Here is a 27,860-nt window from a genome sequence, read left to right as displayed (position 1 = left end):
CTTTATCCTGGAGGCAGAGCGCGTCTTGAGGAGGAGGACCCGGTTCAGGTCTGCAGAACACGGGAGCGGAAGGTGTAGCAGGTGGACATTAAACAGGAAGCCGGAGGCAGGAAAGCCAGTTCAGCCGCTGCTGCCGTAGCCCAGCAAGACACTCAGGTTCCACAAGTGCCTTGGCAGTGGTGCCAGTGATGAGAGTGGTTCCAGAGCCATCTGAGAGAAACCTTCAGCATGACCTGGTGACTTATTAGCTACTGGAGCAGATGGAAGGAGAAATGAAAGGGGAAGTGGATGTGACCAGCAAAGACGGATGTGGTGGCATTAACCACACTCAGAGCTTCATGGGAGAAGCGAGGTTTTCAGAAGGACCCTGAGAGCTCAGTTTGCGGTGTTACATTGGAGGGGCCTTGTGGCATATGGGAGGGAGGGCCGTTAGACATTGGGCTTCAGGACCTGAACAGCTGAACCTCTGTGCCCTCCCAGGCTCCTCTAGGGGGGCTTTGCCAAGGCCTGTGGACCCCAAGCCACCTAGCACTCAGTTCTGTCCCAGAGACCCTGGCCGGGCTGTGAGCATCTCAGGACAGGTACTGCCTACTCATCTTGCGCCCTAGTGATCACCTTAGGAAAATGTCTGAAATTCCAAAGTACTTTTCTAGAATAAAAGCAGCTTGGATAGAAGAGATTAATTAAGATAAGGGTATTTTCCAAATAAATTAAATTAGGATATTAAAGTACTACATTTATTCATCCTACAGTAGTGATTTTTGCACTCCAGGGAGCCCCTCCAAGGTTCTGTGGGAGCCACTGTGGGAGGAGAGGCTGGGGGAGGGCAGCGAGACTGTTAGGTTCCCAGATAGAACAGACAGAATGTTTGCCCTGCGTGGCCCGCCTCCCATCCGTCCCCTACATAGCGAAGCAGAATAGAGACGGCAGTGAGAGCTGACCTTGGGTGAGTGCTTTGTGTATACCAGACACTGTTAAGGTGAGAGAAAGTAATCAGTCAGGAAGATAACACACGTGTGCATGTGCGCGCGCGCGCGCACACACACACACACACACACACACACACACACACACAATTTGCAGTAAGAGTTAATGCCTACATAATAAAAAGGGCCTACATAAACTCTACTTTTGGCCTATATAAACTCAGGAAGCTTTGCAAGATGAGCTAAATATAGTCATGTAGCATGTACAAGAGATCAGAATGAGCCCAAAGTAATTGTTTGCTCTGTTTTATAAATTAAGAAAGAAGGCTAAAAAATCAAGAAAGAAATTGGCCCTATTAGAAGAGCCAATTCAGCAGAAGGATGTTGCTGTCCTAGATGACTGGTTTTCAACCCTCTCTCTGCTTTTTAAGCTCTGAAAGCCTCTTTTCACAGGAAATTGTATGATACAGAGTTAAAACAAAAAACGTATCAAGGGTGGTGTGGGCTCTGGTCAAGGTGGGGAAGCCTGCCTGTAAAACATGTTGGTGCTTGTGGTGTTCCCTCCTGGATTTATGGTTGCTTTGAAAACGTTGCCTCAAGGTGGTTTTCCTGTGGAAACACTTCAAGCAGCCAGGACACCCGTCGTACGTGTGGGCACGAGAGCTGTTAGACACCTGCTGGCAGGTGTGCTCTCCACCAGTGTTCAGCGAAGTTACCTTGCAGGGCTTTCCCCAGCGTAGGCAGATGGGTAATATTCTAGAAAAGAGGTCACAAACTGGGGACCAGATGCATCTTGTTTGAATGCATGCCAATCAAATATTTGCGCTACCATTGAAAACCGGGAGATTTCATGTAACACTGGGGATTCTGGCCTCTCCAGAGATCTGGCAGCCTTTGTCACTATTGACTAGTGGCTGCAGTTTTCAGATGGGGCCTGAGATGTCCCATTTGCCAAAGCCCCTGACTCCCTCTTGTTTCTAAATACTTGGTCCATTGCATCATTTGGGAAATGTGTCTGGCCTGTTCAGGTCTTCTGTTTTTGGTGATACTGGCTTACTATTTCATACATGTATGTGAAACTTTTAATCTTTTAAATATATGTAGTATACATTTAATATGTACAATATGTAGCATATAGTAGAGTACACAATATGTAGTATATATATGTATTGTATGTATTTAAAGATCGAGGATCAAACGGGGAAGTTTAAGGTGTCTCTTCTCTGTTGTTCAGTTTTTCCACATGTAACCCTCTTGTTATTTTATAGTTGCAGTTGTATTCAGAGGCCAGTGTAGCACTTCTAAAGTTGAATAACCCCAAAGATTTCCAAGAACTGAATAAGCAGACGAAGAAGAATATGACCATCAATGGAAAGGAACTGACCATAAGTCCTGCATATTTATTATGGGATCTGAGTGCCATCAGCCAGGTAAGGGATGCAGAGATTGTTTTAGAACCCGAATTGAGGGCTTTGATTATTAAAGATTTATGAGTCACTATATTAGAAGAAGGAAGAGGGCTTACAGAGAGGTCACTTGATTGGCACTTCTCTAATTTTCCAGTCACCGCCATTGGTTTATACTAATTGAAAGTGACCTAGAATCAGATCCAAGTAATTTTTCTTCAAAAAATGTGTGAAAGAAATGCTGTTTTTATTGTTCTGTTTTAAATGTGCTGAGTGTTCTGCATTTTTTGTAATGTGTAAAAGCTGGACACAGCCTTTGGAAGTTTGCTGGCGCTCCCTGAGTGCGGAAGGGACAGCTGGGAGGGGCAGGTGTGACTTAGGCGCATTTTACATCTTTCTGTGCCCCACGCTTTTCTCAGTCTAAGCAGGATGAAGACGTTTCTGCCAGCCGTTTTGAAGACAACGAAGAGCTGAGGTACTCACTGCGATCTATCGAGAGGCACGCGCCGTGGGTTCGGAACATTTTCATTGTCACCAATGGACAGATCCCATCCTGGCTGAACCTCGATAATCCTCGAGTGACGATAGTCACACACCAGGTAGTGACTCACCATGTGTCACAAGGCTGCGGTTTCCTGTTCTGTCTTTTGCTGTTCTTTGTCTTGTTCCTGATTTCATCCTCTTACCCATCTCACCTCCATTTCCACCTTCCTTTAATCCTTCCATTCGCCTCCCTCCCTCCCTTCTTTCCAAAAACAAAACAAAACAAAAACCTCTCATCCGCCTTCTCTCTCTTTCTCTTTTTTTTTTCTGTTAAAAGGATGTTTTTCGAAATCTGAGCCACTTGCCTACCTTCAGTTCACCTGCTATCGAAAGTCACATCCATCGCATCGAAGGGCTGTCCCAGAAGTTCATTTACCTGAATGATGATGTCATGTTTGGAAAGGATGTCTGGCCGGATGATTTTTACAGTCACTCCAAAGGTCAGAAGGTGAGTAGCTAAGAGATGCCTGGCTTAGAAGTCATTTAAAAGTTAACAGACAGGAAATAAGGAAATCAGTATATATACCATATTCAAATTGGATCAAATAAGCATTTTTGAGTGTTAAGCTCAGGAAAGTTAACAATCAGGGAGTGAGAAAACTACAGTGGGAACTTTGCTTCCCTATATTCTCACCCAGGACCCACCCTCTACATTTGCTATTGCAACAGCAGAAAAAGCAAATAACTGTGAAACACAAAATCGTGTTTACCATGTCAGCAAAATGCCCAAGATAGAAAGCTCAAAGTAGTGCTTAAAGACAGGGCTGAAATTTCATTGGAGGCAGCTGGTCTCCCTCTGGCTTTGAGGGGCAGGATGGGAAAGTGGTCACGAGCACAGTTATGGGTGCCAGCTGTGTAGCACTGGCCTGGGTGATGACCTGCCCTCGAGGTTTCCTGTCTGTGTATTGGGGGGAACAGGAAGACCCTGGTAGTGTTGTTAGAAGGGTTCAGTGATCAGTTGGAGACTTAGCACCATGAGCTTGTAAGTTCTAGAACTCTGTCAAGCTATGGCTTGACAGGGGAGACAGACAAAACCAGTGACTGTGTACAGCGATTTCCGTGCCAGTAGGTGTGCCCTGGGTGCGAGGAGTGGGAGTGCCAGAGAGCGAAGTCACACTGGGATAGGGACTGAGATGAGCTTGGAAGAACAGGAGTTAACCAGGTGAAGAAAGACCTTGCAGGTAGTTGCACCGTGCAGAGATACGGAGATTTTAAAGGGGAATGCATTTTTCAAAAATGATTTTAATTTAGAAAGCAACCATGTACCATGTGAGTTGTTTTGAAAGCAGACAGGTTCACAGCTCAGAATGCTGTGCTGGATAATTCATCACAGGACCTCGTGTATAAGGATATTGAGAGTTCGTCTGCCCCCCCTTTTCAGCCTTGAGACCAGACGGTGCATGAATCTGCTTAGGAGTTGACAACAGTGTCACAGAAAAGCAGTGACTTGTGTGCACGCTTTCCACCTGCACGCTCTCGAACTCGCATTTAAGTCTGGCGTGTTGCTGCTTTATTTCAAAATAGATCATTTATAAGACCATGTTGTAAGACTGACCTGTAAGTTGAGTCCTTGTCTCCTTTCCTTGAGCAACGGAAAAGAGTAAATGTGCCGGGTAAGACCCATCAGCAGGGCAGGACTGAGAAACTACCGCAGGATGGCCCTGAATGCAGACCTTTTCTAGAGGCTCAATTTGTTTTGTTTTTCTGTTAAAGGAATCCTAATTTAAGAATAAAAAGTGTCAGGGGACTTCCCTGGTGGCGCAGTGGCTAAGACACTGAGCTCCCAATACAGGGGGCCCAGGTTCGAACCGTGGTCAGGGAACTAGATCCCACATGCATGCTGCAACTAAGAGTTCGCATGCCACAACTAAGGAGCCGGGAAGCTGCAACTAAGGAGCCCATCTTCTGCAACTAAGACCTGGCGTGCAACCAAATAAATAAATAAATATATTTTTTAAAAGTGTCAGAAACCAGAAACCACTTTATTTTCCCTCTGGTTTTATCATAGGTTTATTTGACATGGCCTGTGCCAAACTGTGCTGAGGGCTGCCCGGGATCCTGGATTAAAGACGGCTATTGTGACAAGGCTTGTAATAATTCGGCCTGTGATTGGGATGGCGGTGATTGCTCTGGTGAGGGTGTGTTCAAATGTAACTTGTCCATGTTGACAGAATTTTTTTCATTTGTCGTCATTATCAACCATGTACAGTGACTTAATTAAACATTCTTCGCGTATTGAAACAATCATCGTAGACTCTTTGGAGGTGATGACTGGTGTCCCCATGTGGCCCAGTTTATTCATATTGTTATTGTTGGGGGCATTTTCCCACATGGCCCTACACTTGAAAGTGTCTTTTATTATTCAAAATATGAAAATCAGTTATACCCTTAATTTTGTGAGCTCGAGAGTAAGAATTGCTCTCACTGGTTCCTGTCGGAGCTCATGGCCAGTGGCCCCTAGAAGCACACTGCTCCAGGTCAGTGAGGGACTAAAGAGATGCAGAAGAAATAAACATCTCCTCTCCTCAGCATCTCTTCTCCCTTTCTTGTACACTAACATTTAGACTTGTTGAGGATAACAAGTTTTTACATTTCTTTATTGCCTTTCAGTTTATAAAGCATCATCCATTATCCACTTGAATTTCTCAGTCACCAAAAGAAGGAGAGTAGGTGCACAGATATTCTCATCCTACTGCATTTGAGGAAACAGGTTTGGGAAGGTGTTGGAAGGAACAAAGCTTGTGTTTCAGTCAGCTCTATCAGAGGCACCTTTGAAAAATATGAACCGCTGCAGGGAGAGAACATAGACGTGCAGGAGAGTCTCTGCAACATGGAGAGCTCGGGGACAGAGCAGTGACACTTGGTCACGAGCTTATTGCCAGTGTTAGGACATGTTCTTGTCAGTCCCGAGAGTCACGGTCTTCAGAATAATCTGATCCTCCATACACATCTGCATGTGCCCCCCTTGAGCACATCTGAGGCCTGTACTTCTGGGTTGCACAGATGGTAAGTGCCGAGGCCTGGTCATCCCACACCCAGTCCACTGGCAACTGATGCCCCCTTTTCAGATTGTCTCTTTTTAAGCTACGTAAAATCTTCTGTTAAAGAATGGGGTGAACCTTTCCTGACTGAAATTCATGCATCGGTCTTGAAAACACAGCTGAGAAATAAGGAACTGGCTTTTTTCCAAGACTGTAAGCACAGCAGGATTCTGTTTTCCTCCTCTCCCTCCAGGTAACAGTGGTGCGGGTCGCTATGTAGGAGGAGGTGGGGGCACCGGGGGCATTGGAGTCGGACAGCCCTGGCATTTCGGTGGAGGAATAAGCGGCATCTCTTACTGCAATCAGGGATGTGCAAATTCCTGGCTGGCTGATAAGTTCTGTGACCAAGCCTGCAATGTCTTATCCTGTGGGTTTGATGCTGGTGACTGTGGGCAAGGTATATTTATTGCCATAAAAACGTATTTAGGATAAGGGGATAACAATCTTTCATAAATAGAGGGTTTTGGATCGTTTTTGTTATTTAAAGTAATAATTCTCTAGGTATCCCTTTCCCAGCCTTGCATCCAAACTAGTTGTGAGTTATGAGAGGGCATAGATCTTTAGACAACACGAGACACTGAAGCTGCATCTTTTCCTGTTACTGCTCTAGTCTGATTTTTTTTTCTTTTTTTTAGTGAGCAGATTTATCTTAGCAGATTTATCTTACATGGTGAAGGTTTAATTTGGGAACAGTGAAAGGAGACCAATAATTCATTAAATAAGCTTGGTTTGAATACTGGATCTTGTTGATAGCTTATTAATGGCAGTCCTTTTGGTCAGAAAGTTGTCTTTTTTTCAAATGGACAAAAAGATGGAAGTTGACCATTGGAATTCGCTGTCCTGAACCGTGCCTTGTCTCTGTAGTGAGTCAGCCTCAGCATTCCATGTCGATAATAGTGATTGCTTCAGAAAGTAAAAATGAGCCCTATACCAGTAGCTTTTGTGTTAGAACTTCTGATGATTTTAAAGTCCATTTAAAGTCACTCTTAGAAAGTGAAAACTCAAACCCTAAGAATTAAAGGAAAAGGGGGAAAATGCGTAGTTTTTTAAAAATCATGTTTGTGTTTTTTTCCTCTAGATCATTTTCATGAATTGTATAAAGTAACTCTTCTCCCAAACCAGACTCACTATGTTATTCCGAAAGGTGAATGCCTGCCTTATTTCAGCTTTGCAGAAATAGCCAAAAGGGGAATTGAAGGCGCCTATAGTGACAACCCAATAATCCGACATGCTTCTATCGCCAATAAGTGGAAAACCATCCACCTCTTAATGCACAGTGGAATGAATGTGACCACAATACATTTTAATCTCACATTTCAAAGTACAAATGATGAAGAGTTCAGAATCCAGATAGCAGTAGAGGTTGACACAAGGGAGGAGCCCAAACGGAATTCTACGACCCAGAAGTCTTACCAAAGTTTGGTTAGCCCCTCAGCTCTTCTTCCAGAGGTGGAAATCCTGTTTGAGGATATCCCCGAAGAAAAACGCTTCCCCAAGGTCAAAAGACATGATGTTAACACAACAGGAAGTTTCCAAATGGAGGTGCAAATTCCGCTGGTCAATATTTCACTCCTTCCAAAAGAGACCCTGTTGAGCCTTAATAACTTGGATTTGCAGCTAGAACACGGAGACATCACCATGAAAGGATACAATCTATCCAAGTCAGCCCTGCTGAGGTCGTTTCTGATGAACCCACAGGATGCAAAGTTAACAGTAAATCACCGTCTGATGACAGAGCAAAGAAATGACAGTTTGGAGGCCCCACTGGAAAAACAGGCTCACAAAAGCATCTTACCCAGCAGCTTAGGAACATCTGAAAGATTCCAGGGGTTGTTGCCTTCTCCAGCAGTGACAATGACAGTGAATGGCCACTCCCAGAGCCAGACTCCACCCCTGGACTTAGAAAGCAAAGCAAGATTCGGGTCCAAAACTGTGACCCCGAAAGTAGGAGGTGGAGGTGTGTCAAAAGAAAAGCTCTCATCTCTGATTTTCCCACTGGAAAACAGGGAGACACAAAAGGTAATCACAGGGAAAGAACAAGAGAAGAACAGAATGGAGGAAAATGCTAACAGTTACCTAGGTGGTAATGAAGTATTACCTGGAAGAAAACTGCAGCATTACACAGAGAGTTACCTGGGCTTTTTGCCATGGGAGAAGAAAAAGTATTTCCAAGATCTTCTTGATGTAAGTTACATCCAGCCTTATTGTGTCCCATGCTCAGGAAAAATAAATAACCTTGTAAGTGGTAGTGATATAATAATAGCTACCATTCATTCAGTACTTCCCTGTGCCCGCCACTGGACTCAGTACTTTTCTTATGTGGTTTCATTTAATTGTCCCAATAATTCTAACAATAAAACTACCTTGTAAGGGTCTGCTATCATTGTCCCCATTTTGCAGTTTAGGAAGCAGCCTTCATGTGAATGAGCAAGGGATTTAGCCAGGGGCATACCCTGAGTCCATAGTAGAACAGGGATGGTATCTTTACTTGGCATGTTGCGATATCAGAAAACGCTTTTGAATACCTCGTGCAGTCAGATCTCATGTTTTTCAAACTTTACTAATGAAAAACCCGAGAGGCAGATAAATTCGTTAGCTTTCCTGACATCACAACAGCAGGTGAGGGTGAGCCCAGCACTCTCCCTCCTGTACCACGGCCTCCACGGTGCCCTGGGGTCCTTTGTACATCTCACAAGCACCGTCACTGTGCTGACTGCCGGGGAGTGCAAGATGGTGAGAACAGTTGCTGCTCTTGGAGACTCAGAGAGCAAGCTGGGAGGACAGATTTGTGGGCAAATAATTGTGGCAGTGTGATAAGTGTCTGCTGAAGTATCGACAGGGAGTCCGAAGGGAAGATTCCTTAACTCTGCCTGGAGGTATTGGGGGAGGCATACAGGAGGACATGCCCTGTGAGCTGACCTTGGAAGGGTGGGGCTGGATCGTGACCAAAGCACAAACGTGAGTGGATGTTAGGCTGGGGGAAAGTGATGAAGAGGGGCGTTGTCTCATTCCTCTCATGGTCTTCAGGAAGTATCTTGTCCCTGCCATGGTAGCATTTACTAATTGTTAAGCAAGGGGCTGCAGAGTTCTTGCCTACATTGATTTCCTCATTCTCCCCCGCTCCCTGCTTTTTAAATTGCAAAAGCACTATAGGCTAATGGTAAAAATCGCAAGCAATGCAAAAAAACAAAAAAAGCAGAAAAAAAAAAAAAGGGAAAGGTCTGTCTCCTTCCTTCCTTAATCTCCTTACTTGAGACAGTCACTATGAATATGTAGTTTGGTGGGTATTCTTCCAATATTTTTCTATAGATATGCAGACATACTATATAGTTTGTTTTGCAGCAGTGAAGTTATATATATTGCTCTGCAGTTGCCTTTGATGTGGTAGTATGTGGGCAAATTGCCTTTTTTTTTTTTTAACAGCTGTAAGTTGTGTCCAGTGTTTTTGCAAGTACAAATACCTAATGTTGCAATAAATATTCTCGTACATATATCTTACTCTTGGGGAAGTTTTATTTCTGTAGGTAGAATTGCTAGGTTAAAGGGTCTATTGCGTATAAAATTTAACTGTCTTTCTTAAATATTGCACGCCTTCCTCCTTCCACAAACAGCATGCAAGCGTGCTTGTTTCTCCACAGGACTAACCAACAGCAGTTAATAGCATCTATATTTTCATCAGTTTGAGAAGCAAAAATATTTCATCTTCTGTACAGTGTGTCCAGGTTCTTTGCCAATATTCTTTGCCCATTCAGTCAGTTTCGCCTCTTACTGGTTTTGATAGGGTTCTTTACATTTCATAATATTAACACTACTATATGGTGAAACCAATTTTGTATTCTAGTCTTTGTGCTCAGAACTCAAGGGACTTGCTGCTTTGATGTCACCAGTAGAAATAACTTGATACTGAAAGCACTATCAAATTTATTGTAAATCAATTAAATATTGCATTGAAATTGGCTATGAAATCTCATGATCAATGACTAGTCCTTAAAGAGTACCCTAAAAGCAGACCTCCACCCCACAGCTGTCGTTCTCAAGCCGATGTTGGCGATACTTTCACTGAAATCCAGTTTTGTCCTGATGTTAGGATGCTTGAGGAGACCTGTTAGTGCTCGTTTCATTTGCCCCTCAGGACAGTTAGTGACTAGTTATTACCACGTGACATAAAGTAGTACCTCTGTCTCTTGTTAGCACAGGGCACCTGTGCACTAAACACAATGCTGTGTTGTGTGAAATTCTCTTTTCAGGAAGAAGAGTCACTGAAGACACAACTGGCATACTTTACTGAGAGCAAACACACAGGGAGGCAACTAAAAGATACGTTCGCAGATTCCCTCCGATATGTAAACAAAATTCTAAATAGCAAGTTTGGATTCACGTCTCGGAAAGTCCCTGCACACATGCCTCACATGATCGACCGAATAGTTATGCAAGAACTGCAAGACATGTAAGTCTTGCTTGTGTTTGAGTTGTCCGTGTGTGCACAGAGCCAAGGCTGCTTGAAGTTTACATCCTTGCTATGCTGCGTTTATGGCTCTAACACTTGATGACTAGTATGTCGAAGGTATTATCTATATAAGTGGGAAGGAAGATTCTGACTCCACAAGTGTTAGGTACTGTATATATTTTAAATATCCAGATCTTATGGTATGCTACATTTGGACAGGTTCCCTGAAGAATTTGACAAGACGTCATTTCACAAAGTACGCCACTCTGAGGACATGCAATTTGCCTTCTCTTATTTTTATTATCTCATGAGTGCAGTTCAGCCACTGAACATATCTCAGGTTTTTGATGAAGTTGACACAGACCAATCTGGTGTCTTATCTGACAGAGAAATCCGCACGCTGGCTACCAGAATTCACGACCTGCCTTTAAGTTTGCAGGTATTGTCATTTTTTTTCCCCTAAACTTAATGACATTTTGAATGAAACTTTTGATACTTTCTCTCTTTCCCCTACATACTTCAATGGAATGCAAGTACAAGTAATTCTTCATATTTAATGAGGGGGTTCACAACTAGTCCATTTTAAATGCCAGGATTAAAATCAAATTTGAAGTTCATATTTTATAAGATTACTTTTTTTAGGCTTTCAGTAGGGATTGTAATTGTATTGTCTGGAGACGAGGCAGACCATACCTGCAGATAAGATTCTCGTGTCAAGCTCATTCAGGGCCTTCAGGTGTGGCCGAGTGGAGATCTTAGCCAGGCCCACGGTGTTGCAGAGCCCCTTCTGTCATGGCATCCTTTAGTCCCAGGAGTAGGACACTCACTAATGGAGAGCTCCAAGATGAATCCAGCTGCAGGACACCCATCGGGTGATCCCGTGGACCACCTTGTGTAAAACGGTGCCTTGCAGGCCCGTATGTTCTACTTTGAGACAAAGATGAGTTATTTGTATTGTTTCATTCTGCTCTTTTTAGGGTGTCTTTAAGAATCATATAGTCAAACCCTGTTTGACGATAACGCTTAAATTTTGGTGACTTTAACATTTTTATTTTTAAAACCACAGTTGTTACTTGTAATGTATATAGGTTTATCCTTTTATTTTTGCTTTGTTAGGACCTAACAGGTCTGGAACACGTGTTAATAAATTGTTCGAAAATGCTTCCTGCTAACATCACTCAGCTAAACAACATCCCACCGACTCAGGAAGCGTACTATGATCCCAATCTGGTGAGTGCCATGGGTTCTTTTATGTAAAGTAGAAAGTATATCCTTATCGGGTGTCAGTTACATCATTTCTGTAGAGCACTTGAAAAACTAGAAGCAGGCTCTGTTTATAGGTCTTTGGTGGAAATCAGTAGCACAGATAATCCAGAATCATTCATATTTTTCTTTGGAATATCTTTTTTTCCTCCCTAATGGATGTTAAGCTAATACTGAGATTACTTGCTTATATTCTATAAGCAGACATCCCATTCACTAAGGATAGCGGAACATAGCGCCAGAGTATACTCACTGGCTTGGGAGAACGATCCTGAGGTTAAACATCAAATGGAATCCCATCTTTCATCAAAGCTCAGTTGCTTTGATGCGGGCACTTTCTGGATCTTACCACTAGGGGCATTGGATGATCTATACACAAGTATATCGGAGTAGCATTTGGCTGAAATGCTTGGAAGACTCTGTTGATATCTGTAAGATGCATCCCAGCTTCAGAGAAATGATAATGTGGAAAAAAAAAGTACATTTAGAATTGATGGACCAAGGATATAATACTGCCATTATGTGATGCTTACAGTTAATTTTTACTGATATATATGGAAGAATGTTTATAAAATAAAATTAGGTGGGGAGAAAATGGGTACTGCCATATACAGAATACGGTTTGAACTACGGAAAACTCCTGATACCTTCACACACATCCCCAAAATTAATGAAAATGACAGTAGGTTAAATTATAGGTAGTTCTTTTTCTTTTTTTTAACATCTTTATTGGAGCATAATTGCTTTACAATGGTGTGTTAGTTTCTGCTTTATCACAAAGTGAATTAGCTATACATATACATATATCCCCATATCCCTTCCCTCTTGCATCTCCTTCCCACCCTCCGTAACCCATCCCTCTAGGTGGTCACAGAGCACCGAGCTGATCTCCCTGTGCTATGCGGCTGCTTCCCACTAGCTATCTGTTTTACATTTGGTAGTGTATATATGTCCATGCCACTCTCTCACTTCATCCCAGCTTACCTTTCCCCCTCCCCGTGTCCTCAAGTCCATTCTCTACGTCTGCGTCTTTATTTCCTGTCCTGCCCCTAGGTTCTTCAGACCTTTTTTTTTAGATTCCATATCTATGGGTTAGCATACGATATTTGTTTTTCTCTTTCTGACTTTACTCTGTATGAAAGACTGTGTCCATCCACCTCACTATAGATAACTCAATTTCATTTCCTTTTTATGGCTGAGTAATAGTCCATTTGTGTGTGTGTGTGTGTGTGTGTGTGTGTGTGTGTGTATATATATATTTTTTTTTTTTTTTAGATCATGCAGCATGCAGTCTTGTGTCTGGCTTTTTTTTTTAAATAACATAGGTAGTTTTAATATAAATTTGTTTATTTTTATTTTTGGCTGCATTTGGGTCTTTGTTGCTGCACGCAGGCTTTTCTCTAGTTGCAGCCAGCAGGGGCTACTCTTTGTTGCGGTGCGCAGGCTTCTCATTGGGTAGCTTCTCTTGTTGCAGAGCATGGCCTCTAGGTGCGTGGGCTTCAGTAGTTATGCCACTCGGGCTCAGTAGTTGTGGCACTTGGGTTCAGTAGTTGTGGCGCAGGGGCTTAGTTGCTGTGCGGCATGTGGAATCTTCCTGGACCAGGGCTTGAACCCATGTCCCCTGCATTAGCAGGCAGATTCTTAACCACTGAGTCACCATGGGAAGCCCCATAGGTAGTTCTTAATATCGTTTTTTCACACTAGTATTTTCCATATTTTCTATAATGAATAGACTACACTTTCATAAGCATAATAACATGTATTTTAAAAAAACTGACCATCTTGCAAATGTTCAAGCCCCATAATTAACTGCAGATGTTTGTAAATGAATGTAGAGAAGAGTAATGAATCAGTTAAAAATCTGATTCCTGAAAGAAGGCAGTCATTTGTTTGGCATTCATTGCACACGGCAGGGATGGTATTTCTCACTTGTGTTCTCGGAGGGTCCTGGGAAGCTCCCTCATGAGGAGACAGTGTGAGGGGCAGCCCAGCAGCTTTAGGAACCCGTAGACAAACTAAGTATTGCTGATCATGTGTTGGTTAGTTTAGCATATGACATGGGTTTGTATACAAATGTGTCACTTAAAGCCAGTTCTCTAAATATTCTAAAACTTAAAACTATGAAATCTACAAAACTGAGGTAGAGGTATAAGACCTGGTGTCAGCCCTAAGGGATTTTCCTCTAGTGGGGTAAACAGGCATGAATCAGCAGGTGGAGACTAGTTCTGGGTTGTGGGTTCTCGGGAGGCCTCGCGTGGAGCTGATGCGCAGGCAGGCTGATAGGACAATGGCAGCTTGTCTTGTGAGCTGCAGCAGCTTCTTCTGGGTCTTTGGCACAGTCCAGTAAAAATGCTTTGTCAGACCCAGACTGCTACACAGAGATGTTAGTAGTTCTTTACAGGTGTGTTCTTAATGATTAAAAAGGCACATTTGTAATCACTGTAGGTGTGTTCCCTGCCTCCAGAGAGAATAGAATCAAAGTTAAAAAAAAAAAAAAAAAAGAAAGTAGATTGCATAGGCTAAAAGACATTCTCAGTTTTAGGACTTTTCAAACAATGATAAAGCTCTTTTCTGTTTTCCCCCAATTTGGAGTTACCCCAACAAAGCTAATATAATCAACTCTAAATCATCCAGAGGTCAGTGTCCTGGTTTAAACATTTTTTTAATGTATTTGTCAAAATAAAGTTCCACCAGTTATCAGAGATCTGGGTACACCCTTTCTCCGGGAGGGGAACAGTGAGCCGCGGGTTCCAGGCTGCCCTGACTTGTCTTTTCTGGTATCTTCTTGGTGGGCAAACCCAGAGCACTGGACAGAGGAGGAAGAAAGGAGAAAGTGTGCTGGGCTCCTAAACCATCTCCGCTCAGCCTCTCCCCTGGACCAGGCCTCTCTGGTCTTTACTCTCTTCGGGACCACATTGTGATCGTACTGACAGGTTGCCTTAGAGGCTACTGACGTCACCCCAGGTCCGGGTGACACCCCAGCCACTTTGCGAGTGGCTCAGCCTGTTTCAGTGCTCCCTCCAGACTTGTCTTTCACCATCTGTATTTCCACATCCGTCCTTTCACTTGTCTGTCTTTCCTTCTCTATAAACTTTGGTTTCCTAGTAAGATTTTACAATTACCAACCCCTTGCACTTGTATAGAACTTAGAGAAGAGTGTTCTTTTCTAAGGAAGATGATCTATGCGTAGAAAACAGTTATTCATCTTTCCCTTTTACAGGCATGATGAAAGGTTCTTGAGGGATTTTAGGGCTTTTTTTAAAGAAATGCACACATATTCATCTATTAGAGTATTTTACAGTTTTACCAAATATCTGGCATGAGGTTTAGAATCAGCAAATATCCTTTGAATGCTAAGGATTAAGTAAGTAGGGGCTTCTTTGCTAATGGTTATAAGTTAGTCTTGAGGCTTATGCAAATAAAGCTGTTTAGAGCATAAGTACTAATTATACAGACAGCATTAGTTAACATTACTCGAGTAAACTCTTAGCCAAGGTGTTGGCTTCATTACTGTAATTAACTGTGATTACACACAGGATAAAGTATTTTCTAATTAGACTATAAGAATGACAGCTTAGCTTATGCGTATCATATAGACCACTTCATTACAGTTTATCTTCGAACTTTATTTTCATTTTGAAAAAATTATAGCAATCACTTATAAGACTGTTTTAACAGGTAGTGTGTAGTAATGTGTGATTAAAATAAAACTTTATTCACAATAACAGGCAATAGCATGCGGGCCATAGTATGCCAATTTGATTTTTAAGAATATTACATTAAAATAGTCATCTTGGGTGGCGAAGTGGTTGGGAGTCCGCCTGCCGATGCAGGGGACGCAGGCTCGTGCCCCGGTCCGGGAAGATCCCACATGCCGCGGAGCGGCTGGGCCCGTGAGCCATGGCTGCTGAGCCTGCGCGTCCAGAGCCTGTGCTCCGCAACGGGAGAGGCCACAACAGTGAGAGGCCCGCGTACCGCAAAAAAAAAAAAAAAAAAAAAAGAAAAATAGTCATCTTAATTACTGAGTCTTTCTGTGCCCCCTTAAATTTTGCACCTGTAGATGAATGCTTCAGTGGCCTCACCCTAGTCTTTGCCCTGATGTAATGTCTGTATTTTCTCGCAGCCACCAGTCACTAAAAGTCTAGTAACCAACTGTAAACCAGTAACTGATAGAATCCACAAAGCGTATAAGGACAAAAACAAATATAGGTAAGTACTACATACATTTTCTCTGTTTAATTTAAGGATAATTATGAGTCGTATTTTCATAATTTTACCATAGTTTATCTATTAAGCATTCTTTGAAATTTATGTGAGATTTTTAGTAATATGGAAAAATTAAGTCATTCCAAGGATGCTGATTTTTTTAAAGTTTTATAAAATGCTTTTCTTATTGAAATTTTATTTTACATATCCCCATAAATATTTAAACTCTTTAAATGTTTTTATTTTACATATCCACATAAATATTTAAACTCTTTAAATATGTTTTGATATTAGATTTGAAATCATGGGAGAAGAAGAAATTGCTTTTAAGATGATTCGTACCAATGTTTCTCATGTGGTTGGCCAGTTGGATGATATAAGAAAAAACCCCAGGTACTGTTGTTGTTTGTTGTTGTTTTTAATTTAGAACATTTTAGGTTCACAGCGCAATTGAATAGAAAGTATGGATGAAAAAAAGCAGTAGGACTAGAGAGATGGGAGTGGCTTATTTCTGTTTGGAGCAGACGGAAATGTCTAACGGTAGAGGTAGTGTTTGAACCGAGGGATGGGAGTTGTGAGTTGAGATCGGGCCCCGCGCGCACAGGGACTAGCACGGACATCTCAGAGTCCAGTGACAGGACTGTTCAGTGAGGCTGAGGGCTGGGCTGAGGGGCGGACAGCATCATCGGGGAGGTGAGGCCAGACGGCTAGCACTCTCAGAGCATTTCTAAAAAGGTGCTACCAGAGAAGTTGTTTTGGTGGTTAGACCTGCAATTCAAAGTAAAGTTCAAATTAGCTTCTGAGGAAAAAGGAATGCTACCATAAATGTGAAAATCCAGTAAACTGCAGTCATTCTTTGGGGATAAATTCAATGTTCAGGTTTACATAAACCTTGAAAATTTCCAGCCTGCCCCCTAACAGTTGCCCTAGTTCGATAAAATTGGTTAAAATCTGCATTTTTGAGTTTTGAACTTTAGTGGGAAATAGGTGTTTCAGTAGTTTCTCAGAAAAAAAAACCTTGGCTTATGAAATTGAATATTTTCATCTGAGTTTTTCAAATGCTTTTGGAAGTTTTCAGTTTTATCTCTTTTAAATTATGATCTTAATTATACATGATCAGAGGTGTAAAATTTCCGGGCATTTTAAAGCCATGGCATTTTTTCTTAAAATTCCATTCTTGATTTTTGGGCCATGGCATTTTTTCTTAAAATTCCATTCTTGATTTTTGGGCAGGGGGGAATATGGAATTTTAAGAAAAATGAAAATATTTTTAATACTTATGTAGTATATTCATAAAATATTTCCTACAAAATAACAAATATTTCCCACAAGCTAAGCAAACAATAAGCCATAATAATTAAGAACCACCCAGCTTGCAGCTCTTTTTGTACATGCTGTTCCCTTCTTGGAATGCCCTGCTCAAATATAAAAAAACAAAAACAACCTTAAGAGCCAATTTCAGTACTTGCTTTTTGCTTCCCCCATTCTATCGACGTGCTTGCTCAGTCCTTGGTGATCTGTAGTGAGACCAATTGAGAATTTCGAGTTTTTAGTTGTACCCTATACTTTTATGTCTTGTGGCAGTTTGAAAGTTGTTGGGCGAGAGGATTCACAGACATCTTCATGATACTTAAAGGGATAGGGTTTTGCTGAAAAGACCCAAGGCAAGACAGGCTTTTCCAGCAGTGTCTGCCAGGCCCAGATACTCCTATAACCCTGAACAGATTTTATCATTTTTAACTCTTGTTCTGTTATTTTTAAGTCAGGAGTGGAAAACCAGCCTTCTGACTTACACTTTAAGAACAGGTTTATTGCATTAACAGGGAATCTAGGATAGGCAGTATCTGGGCTCTGCTGCCCTTCTCCCTTCCTGCTTGCGTTGGCTTCATCCTCAGGCTGGAGCATAGGGCAGCTGCAGCAGTTCCAGTGTCCCTGCAGACATAGCCAAGTTCTGAGGCTATAGGGGACTGTCCCTTCCTGTGTATTGTGTGTTGTTCCCACCCCCATTTCTATACCAGTCACCGTGAAGGGGAGGGGTTCACTTACGCTAGTCAGAAGCTGACTCTGGGTTGGGGTGCGGTTGCCTACCTTTTGAGTCAGCTCATGGGGGAGAAATACGGAGCAAAATGCAAGTTCTCATAGGAAGGAGAGGGAGTGTTTGCTGGGCACCCAGCAAGGTCTGCTTTAGTTACCCTGTGTCTACACATACTCTTTGTCTCATACATATACTTTCTTCTTTAACTTTTCCCAACTTATTGAAAAATTTTGAAGATACAGAAAAACTGAAAAAAATATTACAATAAACCCTTAGCTCAGACTTTTAAATTTTCAGCATTTTTCATGTCTGTCTGCTCTCTCTCTTCATCTCTCTGTATGAACACAAAAACACACAGGTTTGGTTTTTGTTTTGTTTGCTAAACCATTTGAAAATTAGTTGCAAACATCCAGACCCTTTACCCCTCATTATTTTAGCATGTCTTCTTTTTTTGGCTGCATTGGGTCTTCGTTGCTGGGCGTGGGCTTTCTCTAGTTGTGGCGAGCGGGGGCTACTCTTCGTTGCGGTGCGCGGGCTTCTCATTGCGGTGGCTTCTCTTGTTGCGGAGCACGGGCTCTAGAGCACAGGCTCAGTAGTGTTTAGCACATCTTCTAAACAGAGTCATTCTCCTTTATACCACAGGACCACTAACACATATCCAAGAACCTTAACACTGACTAAAATAATACCATCTAATAGATGGTCTATATTCAGATTTCACCAGTTGCATCTAGATGCCCTTTACAGCTGTTGTTTGTTTTTAATCTAGGAAACAGTCAAGCCTCATGCATTGTATTTGGTTGACATAACTCTTTAATATCCTTTAATTTAAACTTCCCCAACTTTAGAGAAGAGATAGGATAATGAACTTTCACTTACTCATCACTCATCTTCAATAAGCAGACTTTTCTCCTCCGTTGTCTTTTATAAGCATTTGTTTTTTAACTTTGTTGGTTTGAAATGGTATCAAGTTAATTCATTGCAATTAAGTCCATAGGTTTCCCATCTCTTTTTTTTTAACCATATAAATGTTTGCATGTGTATATGAAGAAATCAGACTATATATTCTGTAGATTTCCTGAACTTTGGACGTTTCTGATTGTCTCCCAGTTGTTTAACGTGTTCCTCTGTCCCCTGTATTTCCTGTAAGTTGGTAGTAGGATCTGAGGGCTTTATTAGACTTGATAAAATTGTAAAAAAAAAAAAAAAAAAATTCAATGTACTTCAAAAGTGGTGTTATCCCTACCTACTGTTTTAATGGGCCCTCAGTTTAGTGACTTTTGCCGGGAAGGGAACCTGAAACAAGTAGGGAAGCACCACTGTAACCTACTTTTTGCTGGAACTTTAGCCTCTTACAGCCTGGTTGGAGACATGTTAAGAAGTCATCAATCTCATAAAATCTATAGCTATAAGGAACCGTCTCTATCGCAGTGATCTACAGGACTGTTCTTAGTAATGTAACTGTATCAGTTCAGAGAACTCAGTTGTAGGCATTTAGTAGTTTTTCCCTGGATGGTAACAGAATGCTTCAGTCAGGGACATGCCAAATAGAAATTAAAATAATTTACTCCCATAGCTAGAAGGCACATTCAAAATTATCATCCCTAGTTCTTTTTGTTTTACAGGAGAGGAATATCTAAAGAAAAATTTTACAGAACATTATTCCCCTAGAGAATCATATCAGTAAATGCAACAGCTTGGGACATAAGTCCATTTAAAATATATTTGGAATCCACACTTCTTTTGTTAGGTAAGGATCATCCTTATGATAACCAGTAATAACCCTGGGTCTCTCTCGTTTCCAGGAAGTTTGTTTGCCTGAATGACAACATTGACCACAATCATAAAGATGCCCAGACAGTGAAGGCTGTTCTCAGGGACTTCTACGAATCCGTGTTCCCCATCCCATCCCAGTTTGAGCTGCCAAGGGAGTATCGAAACCGTTTCCTTCATATGCATGAGCTGCAGGAATGGTAAGTTTTCCTGTTTCATATACGTACATATGTGTATTTTTTCTTTTTTTAGAGTGATGAAATTTCTTTACTGTGTTATTTGCTTTCTTTGTAAAATACACGTATAGTTTTTATTGAGCTCACTGGCTGAGCGTACTTTCTGAGCCTTATTCGTCATCACTGCCATCAGAGTGGCTGCCCTGTTTCTTGAGTACCTGCTGGGCAGTATATTTACTCTTTACAATGAAAGGTGCTACTCTTGTTGCCACGTTACAGGTGAGAGCACAGTAACAGAAGTGAGGGATTTGCTCAAGGTGGAGTAGCTGACAAGTGGCAAGTCCAGCCCGATTCCTGACCCTCCGTACTTTCGTTCCACTATATTCCAAAGCTGCTTTAGAATGTTTCCTTCTTTGATTTTTACTACCAACACTTCATTAGAAAGATCATTTTATCTTTCAATTTAGGGAAATTTTTGACCCCTTGCCTGCCCGCCACACCAGGCACTAGGAACAGGGGCAAAGCCTCGGAGATACTGCGGGTTCGGTTCCAGACCACTGCCGTCCCCAGTTCACATAAAAGTTATGTTCAGACTATGTCATAGTCTATTAAATGTGCAATAGCATTATATTTAAAAAAAGTACATTCCTTAATTTAAAAATATTTGCTAAAAATGCTGACCACCATCTGAGCCTTCAGCAAGTTGTAGCCATATCAAAGGTCATTGATCGTAGATCACCGTGACAAACATAATAATGAAGAACTTTGAAATATTGCAAGAATTACCAAGATGTGATACAGAAATACGAGGTGAGCAAATGCTGTTGGGAAAATGGTGCCGACAGACTTGCTTGACACAGGGCTGTGCAGTGCAGTAAAGTGAGGCCAGTTAGGTGTGGTATTGCCTGTGCAAGACGGAAGGGACACTGCGCCGGCCTTCACCAGAAGCCAGCGAACCAGCCGTGACACGGAGGACGTGACTAGATAGGCTTCAGTGCTCTCAGAGTACAGAGGAGGAAGCAGCTATTCCATGACAGGACGGTGACATTTGGACTTGGTTTTGAATTATGAAAAGGACTTTTCCAGAAGACAGTGCTGTGGAGAGGGAAAGGAGAAATTGTGAAGGGCTGTATCTGAGTTAGACATCTTTCTTTAGAGAATAGGGGTTCCCAGGAGAGACTTTTTTAGATGTCTGTCTCATCAGAGTTCACGATTTGGAAAGATAACTAACAGTGCTTGCGGGGTGGACTGGTGAGGAAGGCGTCTGGAGTAAGGCAGTGTTGTCTGGGAACTTAAGGCAGAGAGACAAGCAGTAAGCATTTCACTTGTCCTGGAAACAGATGGTCAAGGTGTGAACCAAGGACATGGCCCAGGGAATAAAGAGAAGCAGTAGATACAATTGGCAGAGATTTGAGAGAGGAAATTAGCAGACCTTGGCAGCTAGAGCTCTTTGGTGTCTTGCAGTTGGGTAAGTGAGACAATTAGCATGTGTATTGCTACTATGTACATATTCTCATTTTCATAAGGAGAAGTTGTTACTAAATAACTTGTCTTCTAGCAATGGCAAGGAACGGCTTCTCACCATTTTCACTTTGCCTTAGCTCAGAGGAAAAAGATCTTTGGACGGTTCCAGCTGTCAGTCCCCACAAACAAATCCAGTTCGTGACTAAATTCACCTTCAAGGGCCTACTGAATAAAAAAGGAGTGGGCTTAAGAGTAGCTGGAGAGGGCTTTGATTTCTGTGTTGTACAGATGAGGTGAATCAGGTGCAGGTTGCTGATCCGGGGGCTTCCTTTTCCTCAGCCGCCCTGCTTCTGTTGGGCTGGCCAAAAAGTTCCTTCTGGTTTTTCCACATTACGGAAGAAGACCTGAACGAGCTTTTTGGCCAACCCGATAGAAACTTCTTCCTTCGCTTTCAGCGCTCCTGAGTCCCCGTCATCTTCCCCTGGTTTCCTGCAGTGGCTTTCTTCCTGTCCCTTTCTCGGGAAGAGCAGCTTCTGCACTTAGAGCAGTCCATGTGGTGTGCTTGTCGCTCCTTGTAGACTGTGAGCCCTCGTCGGGGCAGAGACTGGCTCTCCCTGTCCGAGTCCACTTGCATCCCTGGTGCATAGTAGGTGCTCAGTGCATGGCTGGCTGAGGGGAGCTCAGCTCCCCTGTTACAGGATTCTCTGGTCACTGGGGCAACTCATTAGCTGTGTCACAGCCTGTGGCTTCTTAGCTCTTCAAATTACACATAGATTCTGAATGATACTGTAGACGTTAGAACTCACCGAGCTGGTTTTTGATCCTCTTAACGTAGGAAACACAGGAGGAAGAACAGTGTGGGGCAGGGTACCGTTTGGAATATGTGACTCAGAGTAGAGACGCCCACTACCAGGCAGGTGTGAATAAGCCTGGAACTCAGCACAGAGGCCTAAACCTGGCAGTTGTTAGCATAGCATATCTTCTAAGCCTTATGTTAAGCATTTATTTAATCTTCATAACAAATTATTATTTCCATATTACAGGTGATGAAACTGCTGTACTCCCATTTATCTCCTAGGCCAGTTGATCCCACCCTCAGGATGTCTCTTCTGTTGCTTCATTCCTTCCATTCTCACTGCCCTAGTACAGCCCTCATTCTTTTCTCTGCCCAGACTGACCGGATTGCCTGCCTCTGGCCACCGGCTTTGACCTCCATCCTTCACACGGCCGCCATTTGCACCCCGATTGTGACACACGCACACGCACATGCTATATATCATCCCCCTTCCCACAGAGTATTACGTCCAAACGCTATTGCACGGTTTTCCAGAACAGCCGCAGTTTACACTACCTGCTTCTCCGTGGCCGCGCGTCCCCCGTGCAGACTTGGCTCAGCTGAGCAGGACGCAGCGGCTGCTGGCGCTCACCCCCTTTCTCAGCCACAGGCTCTCCTTCCCCACTTCAAGGCTCAAATGGAGTGTCCCCACCTCTGTGGTGCTTTCCTCATTTCACTGTTTTTCCACAAGACTCTGCTTTTGATAACAGATATTTCTGTCCACGTGTGTGATGGCTAGTTGTCTGCACGTCAGCGCCTCCCCAGGTTTGCAGATACTTTAGAGCAGGGACTTCTCCTTGTCACCTTGCTGTATCCACAGGAGGTGTTGGTTGGGTGACTGAGCAAATACAAATGAATGGAAGAGGGGATTTTGTTTAATTTGTTAAAAATGAAGTCCTCTCCCCTGCCTGGGTAACTTTTACTAATTCCAATATTTACTATAACAATGAAAATCTGAACTCAGGTGGGAAATGTATAATTATGTTAACATTTTAGAATTGCCTCCAGACATTGTTTTTGCTTTGCTAAACTAGTAGCTTTACTAAGTAATGATAGTTAAACCCTACACATAACTACATATTTTCCTTCTTTTCTCTCTGAACAGGAGGGTGTATCGAGACAAATTGAAGTTTTGGACTCATTGTGTGCTAGCAACATTGATTATATTTACTGTATTCTCATTTTTTGCTGAACAGGTAAGTGTTATATATTTTATGTGGATGTCAAACAGTATTTCTTGGTATCATTAATCTGATTTTTTTTAAGAAAATGATATAAATTCATAAGAAGAAAATGTTTATTTCTCCTGTTGGCTTATACTCATGTTAAATATTTCATAATATTCAGGCAACAGTCATAATCGCCTTTTTTTTTCCCCATTTATCTTCTAAATCTATAACCAGTATTCTTTGTACCTGGAGCTCAATAAATAGAGCTTTTCAGTTTTAGCCTGAAGTCTGCAAGTCAGACTATTTTAAACCAAAAAAACCACCTCGAATCTGCATCTGACACTAATTTTCTGTTAATCTTTCCAAACTAGTGGCCACAGCGTCTTATCTTCAGGCCTCCCCCTGTTCTGCTGACGGTGCCTGGCTCGGGCACACGGCCCGTCTCCCACTTACATTTCCTTTGAGCTGCTGGGAGTTCATCCCCACACAGGCGCACACACAGCCACCTCCCAGAAGTCAGAGGGAGATTTGTGAGGTCAAAAGAAAGGGATAAGAAGTCCTCATTAGGCCACAGCAGGTGTGAGATGCTCCGGAAGGAAGGGACGGGTGTGTGGGCTGACCGACTTGTGCCGGGCAGGCGAACCTGCCTCAGTCCCGTTCCAGGCGACTCTCAGGTGGAGCTTTTCCGGCTGTCAGGATGGGAGGCTTACACTGAGTTTACTTACATTGAGGAGGCCGGGCGTGGGGCGGCGGCCCTAGAACTGAGAGCTTTAGGATAAGTAGCCCTGGGCTTTGTGCTGCAGATGGAAGGAAACTCAGGAAATAAAGGTCTGACGGGCGAGCAGGACGGCAATTTAACCTTCATCCACTGCCCACGGAATAGAAACCTTCCTCTTGGTCTTGTTGCCATTGTTCTTGGCAAGTAAAAATCTTAGAAAAAAAATCTTAAACAGATTGTACCTGCTTTTAGAACGGAGGTCCAGCGAGGAACCTGTGAGTCAGCTGTGTGCTGGCCTGCGATGGGGGAGGAGAGGGACACTGGCTGAAAGGAGCAGCTGGCGGCCATGGAAGGAACAGGAGGGTCTTTCTCCGCTGTCGTTTATACCTGCAGAGAATAGGGGACCAGAGAGGCAGGGCGAGGGGGAGAGGAAGGGAAGAGTAAATCCCCTCTCCTCCCCGACACCCTGCTCTTCACCTGCCTGAATCGAATTCCTTAACTCCTGCACACTCCCACACAAGCCAGGGCTGCCTCTTCCGCTGCCCCAGAATCCCAGCTCGTCATCCAGACCAGGGTGGTCCCATGCGTGGGCAAAGTTCTGCTTTCACCTCAAGATGGAGCAGTAGAAATTGAAACTTTCTTGTAAAGGTGGTCAGGTTTTCTATTTCAGATGTATCATGGATAAACTGTTTCTATTAGAAGTATTTATCTAAGTTCTAAGCTGCTAAGTTATAAATGAACTTTTGTATTTCAACCCATTCATGAACTTGAAAATACAGGCAATGCCCAATGATTATTGCTGTGGTCACTAAGTATAGGAAAAAAAAGTGGTGATAGAATTCTTAAAAAAAAATTAAAATTCCAACTTCCACATGTAGTCATTTTCAAACCCAGAGACAGTATCTTAAGGGCTGAAGAGTCCATTTCCTTCAGTAGAAAGACTTGACAGACAGACAGACACTGTGAAAATAAATATACGTGGTAATTGCTATGTAAAAATCTGTAGTTTTTATAGGTCTTAAAAAAATGAAACTTGGACCAGAGTAACTTCAACCCTACAAAGCCAAACAAAATCAGTGGTTGGTTTCGTTTTGAGGGGAGGAATGATGTTTGTTTGCTGTTTTTTATGTATAGGACTGTGGAAAAGATTAAGGTCATAAGACCCTCAGAAAGAAAGTTAAAGTTTGTCAACCTGGAGAATTAAAATTTATTTTCTGTCTTTCATCCTTTAGTTAACTGCACTTAAGCGGAAGATATTTCCCAGGAGGAGGATACACAAAGAAGCCAGTCCTGACCGAATCAAGGTATAAAGGATCTTCATCTGAAAATCTACCTCAGCATTCACTGAGCATTTTAAAACTCGACATCAGAGATGTCTTCATGATGTAATGCTTAACCAGCTTGGCCTGAAGAAGGAATACCGTCCAGTATGATACTTGGTTTCTGGAATGAATATAGCCTACTGACCAGGAATTGCTTAACCAACACACGGAAGATTTGTGTGTTGAGCAGCTCTGGTTTTACTTTTAAAGCATCTGCTCGCGGACCAATCTTTCTTTTAATGAAAAGCCTCGCCGATGAGAGACAGCAATGGTTGCTGTGGCAACTGAGCAGCGAACTGTATGAGAAGCCTACGCCAGCTTGAGTGCTATTGCTAAGAGTCCCCAGTCTTTTGCATTCCAAAGCTTTTTGCTGTGGTTTTACATTTTGGGGTTTTTTTGTTTCTTTCTCTTTTCCATTTCTCATTTTTAAAGTAAGTACATACTAAGTTAACTAAGTTATCCTTGCTTTTGCAAACAATGAATCGGGATGTGTAAACATGTTTTTATAGATGTTATTTAACTAATGCAGCAATATCATGTCCTATTGGCAGTACCTAAATTATGGATTTTATTAACATTTAAAACAATGTGATCTTAACCCACTTACCATTATTTATGAGCTCAGTGACTGACATCTGATACTTTGTGCTTGTTTTCTTCAGCCCCTAAGAATACTGTGATTTCATGTGGAGGCCTGATTACAAAGGGCTAGAGTTAAGTAGCTGAGCTACTTGCCAGATGTAATTATGTTTTGAAGATGTACATATTCAAAAAGAAGTGCCTCATTTTAGAAATGAGTAGTGCTGGTGGTAGTGGCCCGCAACAGTGGTGTCTTCTTTAATGCTCATCAGTATATCCCAGTAGCTGGCTCTCAGTCAGTTTCACATAATGAAGGGTCAGGAAACTTTTTCTGTAAAAAAGCCACATGGTAAATATTTGCAGGCCACATGTAGTCTGTGTTTAGTTTAGCTTTTGTTTTTAACAATCCTTTAAAAATGTCAAAACCATGTCTAACTCGCAGATGTACAAAAACAGGCCACCAGCTGGATTTGGGCCATAGGCCATTGGTCTGTGACCACTGGGATAGAGAATTAGTATTTTTATGTGTGGGTAAGCCCTGATGTTCAGCCATGTTTTATTTATGTCATTGTACTGTGGATTTTATGTGTCCTTTTTGAACTCTGACAGGTATTTTAGATCATGATCTTAACAGTATTCTTTCAAAATGGCATACATATTTTGTAAAAAGAACTTGTAAATAACTGTGTTTGTGCTGTAAGAGTTATGTATTTCAAAAATTGAAGTCTCATAAAAACTTAAATTTTATCTGCTGCTTTGATTTTTAATCTTTGAGGAGTGAGTTCGTTATCCAGATTCAGAAATCACTTTGAGTGCTTACATGGAATGTCAGGATCTGTCCTTAACACAACTGAAATTAAGTGGAAAGCAGTGTAAGGAGAGGGTGGTAGTATTACAACCTGGAGAATGTCATTATATGGGGGAAAATAAGTTCTAAATGGGATTTACGTGGTAAAAATTCAGGGGTTATCTGGGTATCATTCTTAACGTGAAGAATTCTAGAAAAGTTAGGGAAATGAATATTTGGGTGTGATGGAGATTTCTGGTCAGGTGAATATAATCCACACCTTATTCAGAGCTTAATAGATAATGAGATGGATAACAGAATCAGAATGTTGATAGAATCATTTATCTAATGATTCAGTAGAATCATTAGAACAAAAGAACCTCAGAAGTTGATGAGTCGTCAAATGGTCTTCCAGAATTTTAAAGCCTCAGAACCAATCGTCCAAATGAAACCCTCTGGAAGACCAGTATGTAACACAGAAGAGGGAAAGCTGCTCATCCTACCTGACCCCAAGGCGGTGCCTCCAAAACTCCCAGGCTTCACAGGCAGAGTTTCAAAGCCCCACATCTTGTGTGTTATCATCGAGGACACTAGGGTCAGGAAGATTACGTGACTTGTCCAAGGTCTCACAGCCAGTTGGGGGCAGAGGTGGGCTGGAGCCCAGCTTGTCTCTTTCTCTAGTCCCCTCCAGGCCATGCCGCCTCCCCAGGACACAGTGGCATGTGCAGGTGAAAAGCACACTCTCTGCGGTCCGATTTGCGGCATTCGAGTCCTCGCTCCTAGACATTGATTGCCAAGATTCAGCTTTCTCTTCTAAAACGTAGGAGGCAACGCTGGTGTCTGCCTACCTCATAGGCTTCTGGTGAGGATGGAAGAAATGACATGCAACATACCCAGCACAGTGCCTGGCAAATACTCCTGCCTGATAAATGTCAGTGGTGAGGATGACAGTGAGGAAAGTATGTAAAGGATTGTTACCCAGGTCAGGGGTGAGGTTTCCAGTGTAGTCTTTAGGGTGAAATCATTACATTGCCCTTAGCTAAGAAAGTGACACATTTTCTAATTAAAAATATTTTTTGTCTACTTTTTCTTAAAGTGTTTATTTTTAAAACTGTTTCTACACACACCAAAAAGCATACAGATAATGATCAAGGGTTTAAAAGTGAACTG

At 42.3% G+C, this 27,860-nt stretch overlaps 1 protein-coding gene across 4 annotated transcripts in view; it reads left to right on the top strand.

Annotated features, from left to right (window-relative positions):
- Positions 1-26,629, top strand: part of GNPTAB (N-acetylglucosamine-1-phosphate transferase subunits alpha and beta) — an 81,896-nt gene extending 55,267 nt beyond the window's left edge. For 3 of the 4 annotated variants that reach the window (XM_029205692.1, XM_029205690.1, XM_029205691.1), the window contains 14 exons: positions 2,195-2,356; positions 2,752-2,931; positions 3,153-3,323; positions 4,884-5,007; positions 6,110-6,313; positions 6,995-8,100; positions 10,164-10,363; positions 10,583-10,802; positions 11,480-11,593; positions 15,750-15,835; positions 16,127-16,225; positions 19,673-19,840; positions 23,221-23,311; positions 25,235-26,629. In XM_029205692.1, coding sequence (XP_029061525.1) covers positions 2,195-2,356; positions 2,752-2,931; positions 3,153-3,323; positions 4,884-5,007; positions 6,110-6,313; positions 6,995-8,100; positions 10,164-10,363; positions 10,583-10,802; positions 11,480-11,593; positions 15,750-15,835; positions 16,127-16,225; positions 19,673-19,840; positions 23,221-23,311; positions 25,235-25,312 — 3,003 coding nt within the window. In that variant the 3' untranslated portion in view covers positions 25,313-26,629. The remainder of the gene's footprint in view (positions 1-2,194; positions 2,357-2,751; positions 2,932-3,152; positions 3,324-4,883; positions 5,008-6,109; positions 6,314-6,994; positions 8,101-10,163; positions 10,364-10,582; positions 10,803-11,479; positions 11,594-15,749; positions 15,836-16,126; positions 16,226-19,672; positions 19,841-23,220; positions 23,312-25,234) is intronic. The other variant, XM_029205693.1, reaches the window with a different exon arrangement.
- Positions 26,630-27,860: the final 1,231 nt, after the last annotated feature.

The sequence above is a fragment of the Monodon monoceros genome, unplaced genomic scaffold (assembly GCF_005190385.1).
Source record: "Monodon monoceros isolate NGI ecotype Baffin Bay Population unplaced genomic scaffold, NGI_Narwhal_1 Super_Scaffold_6, whole genome shotgun sequence".
Lineage (NCBI taxonomy): Eukaryota > Metazoa > Chordata > Mammalia > Artiodactyla > Monodontidae > Monodon > Monodon monoceros.
This window is presented reverse-complemented; position numbering and strand designations above follow the sequence as displayed.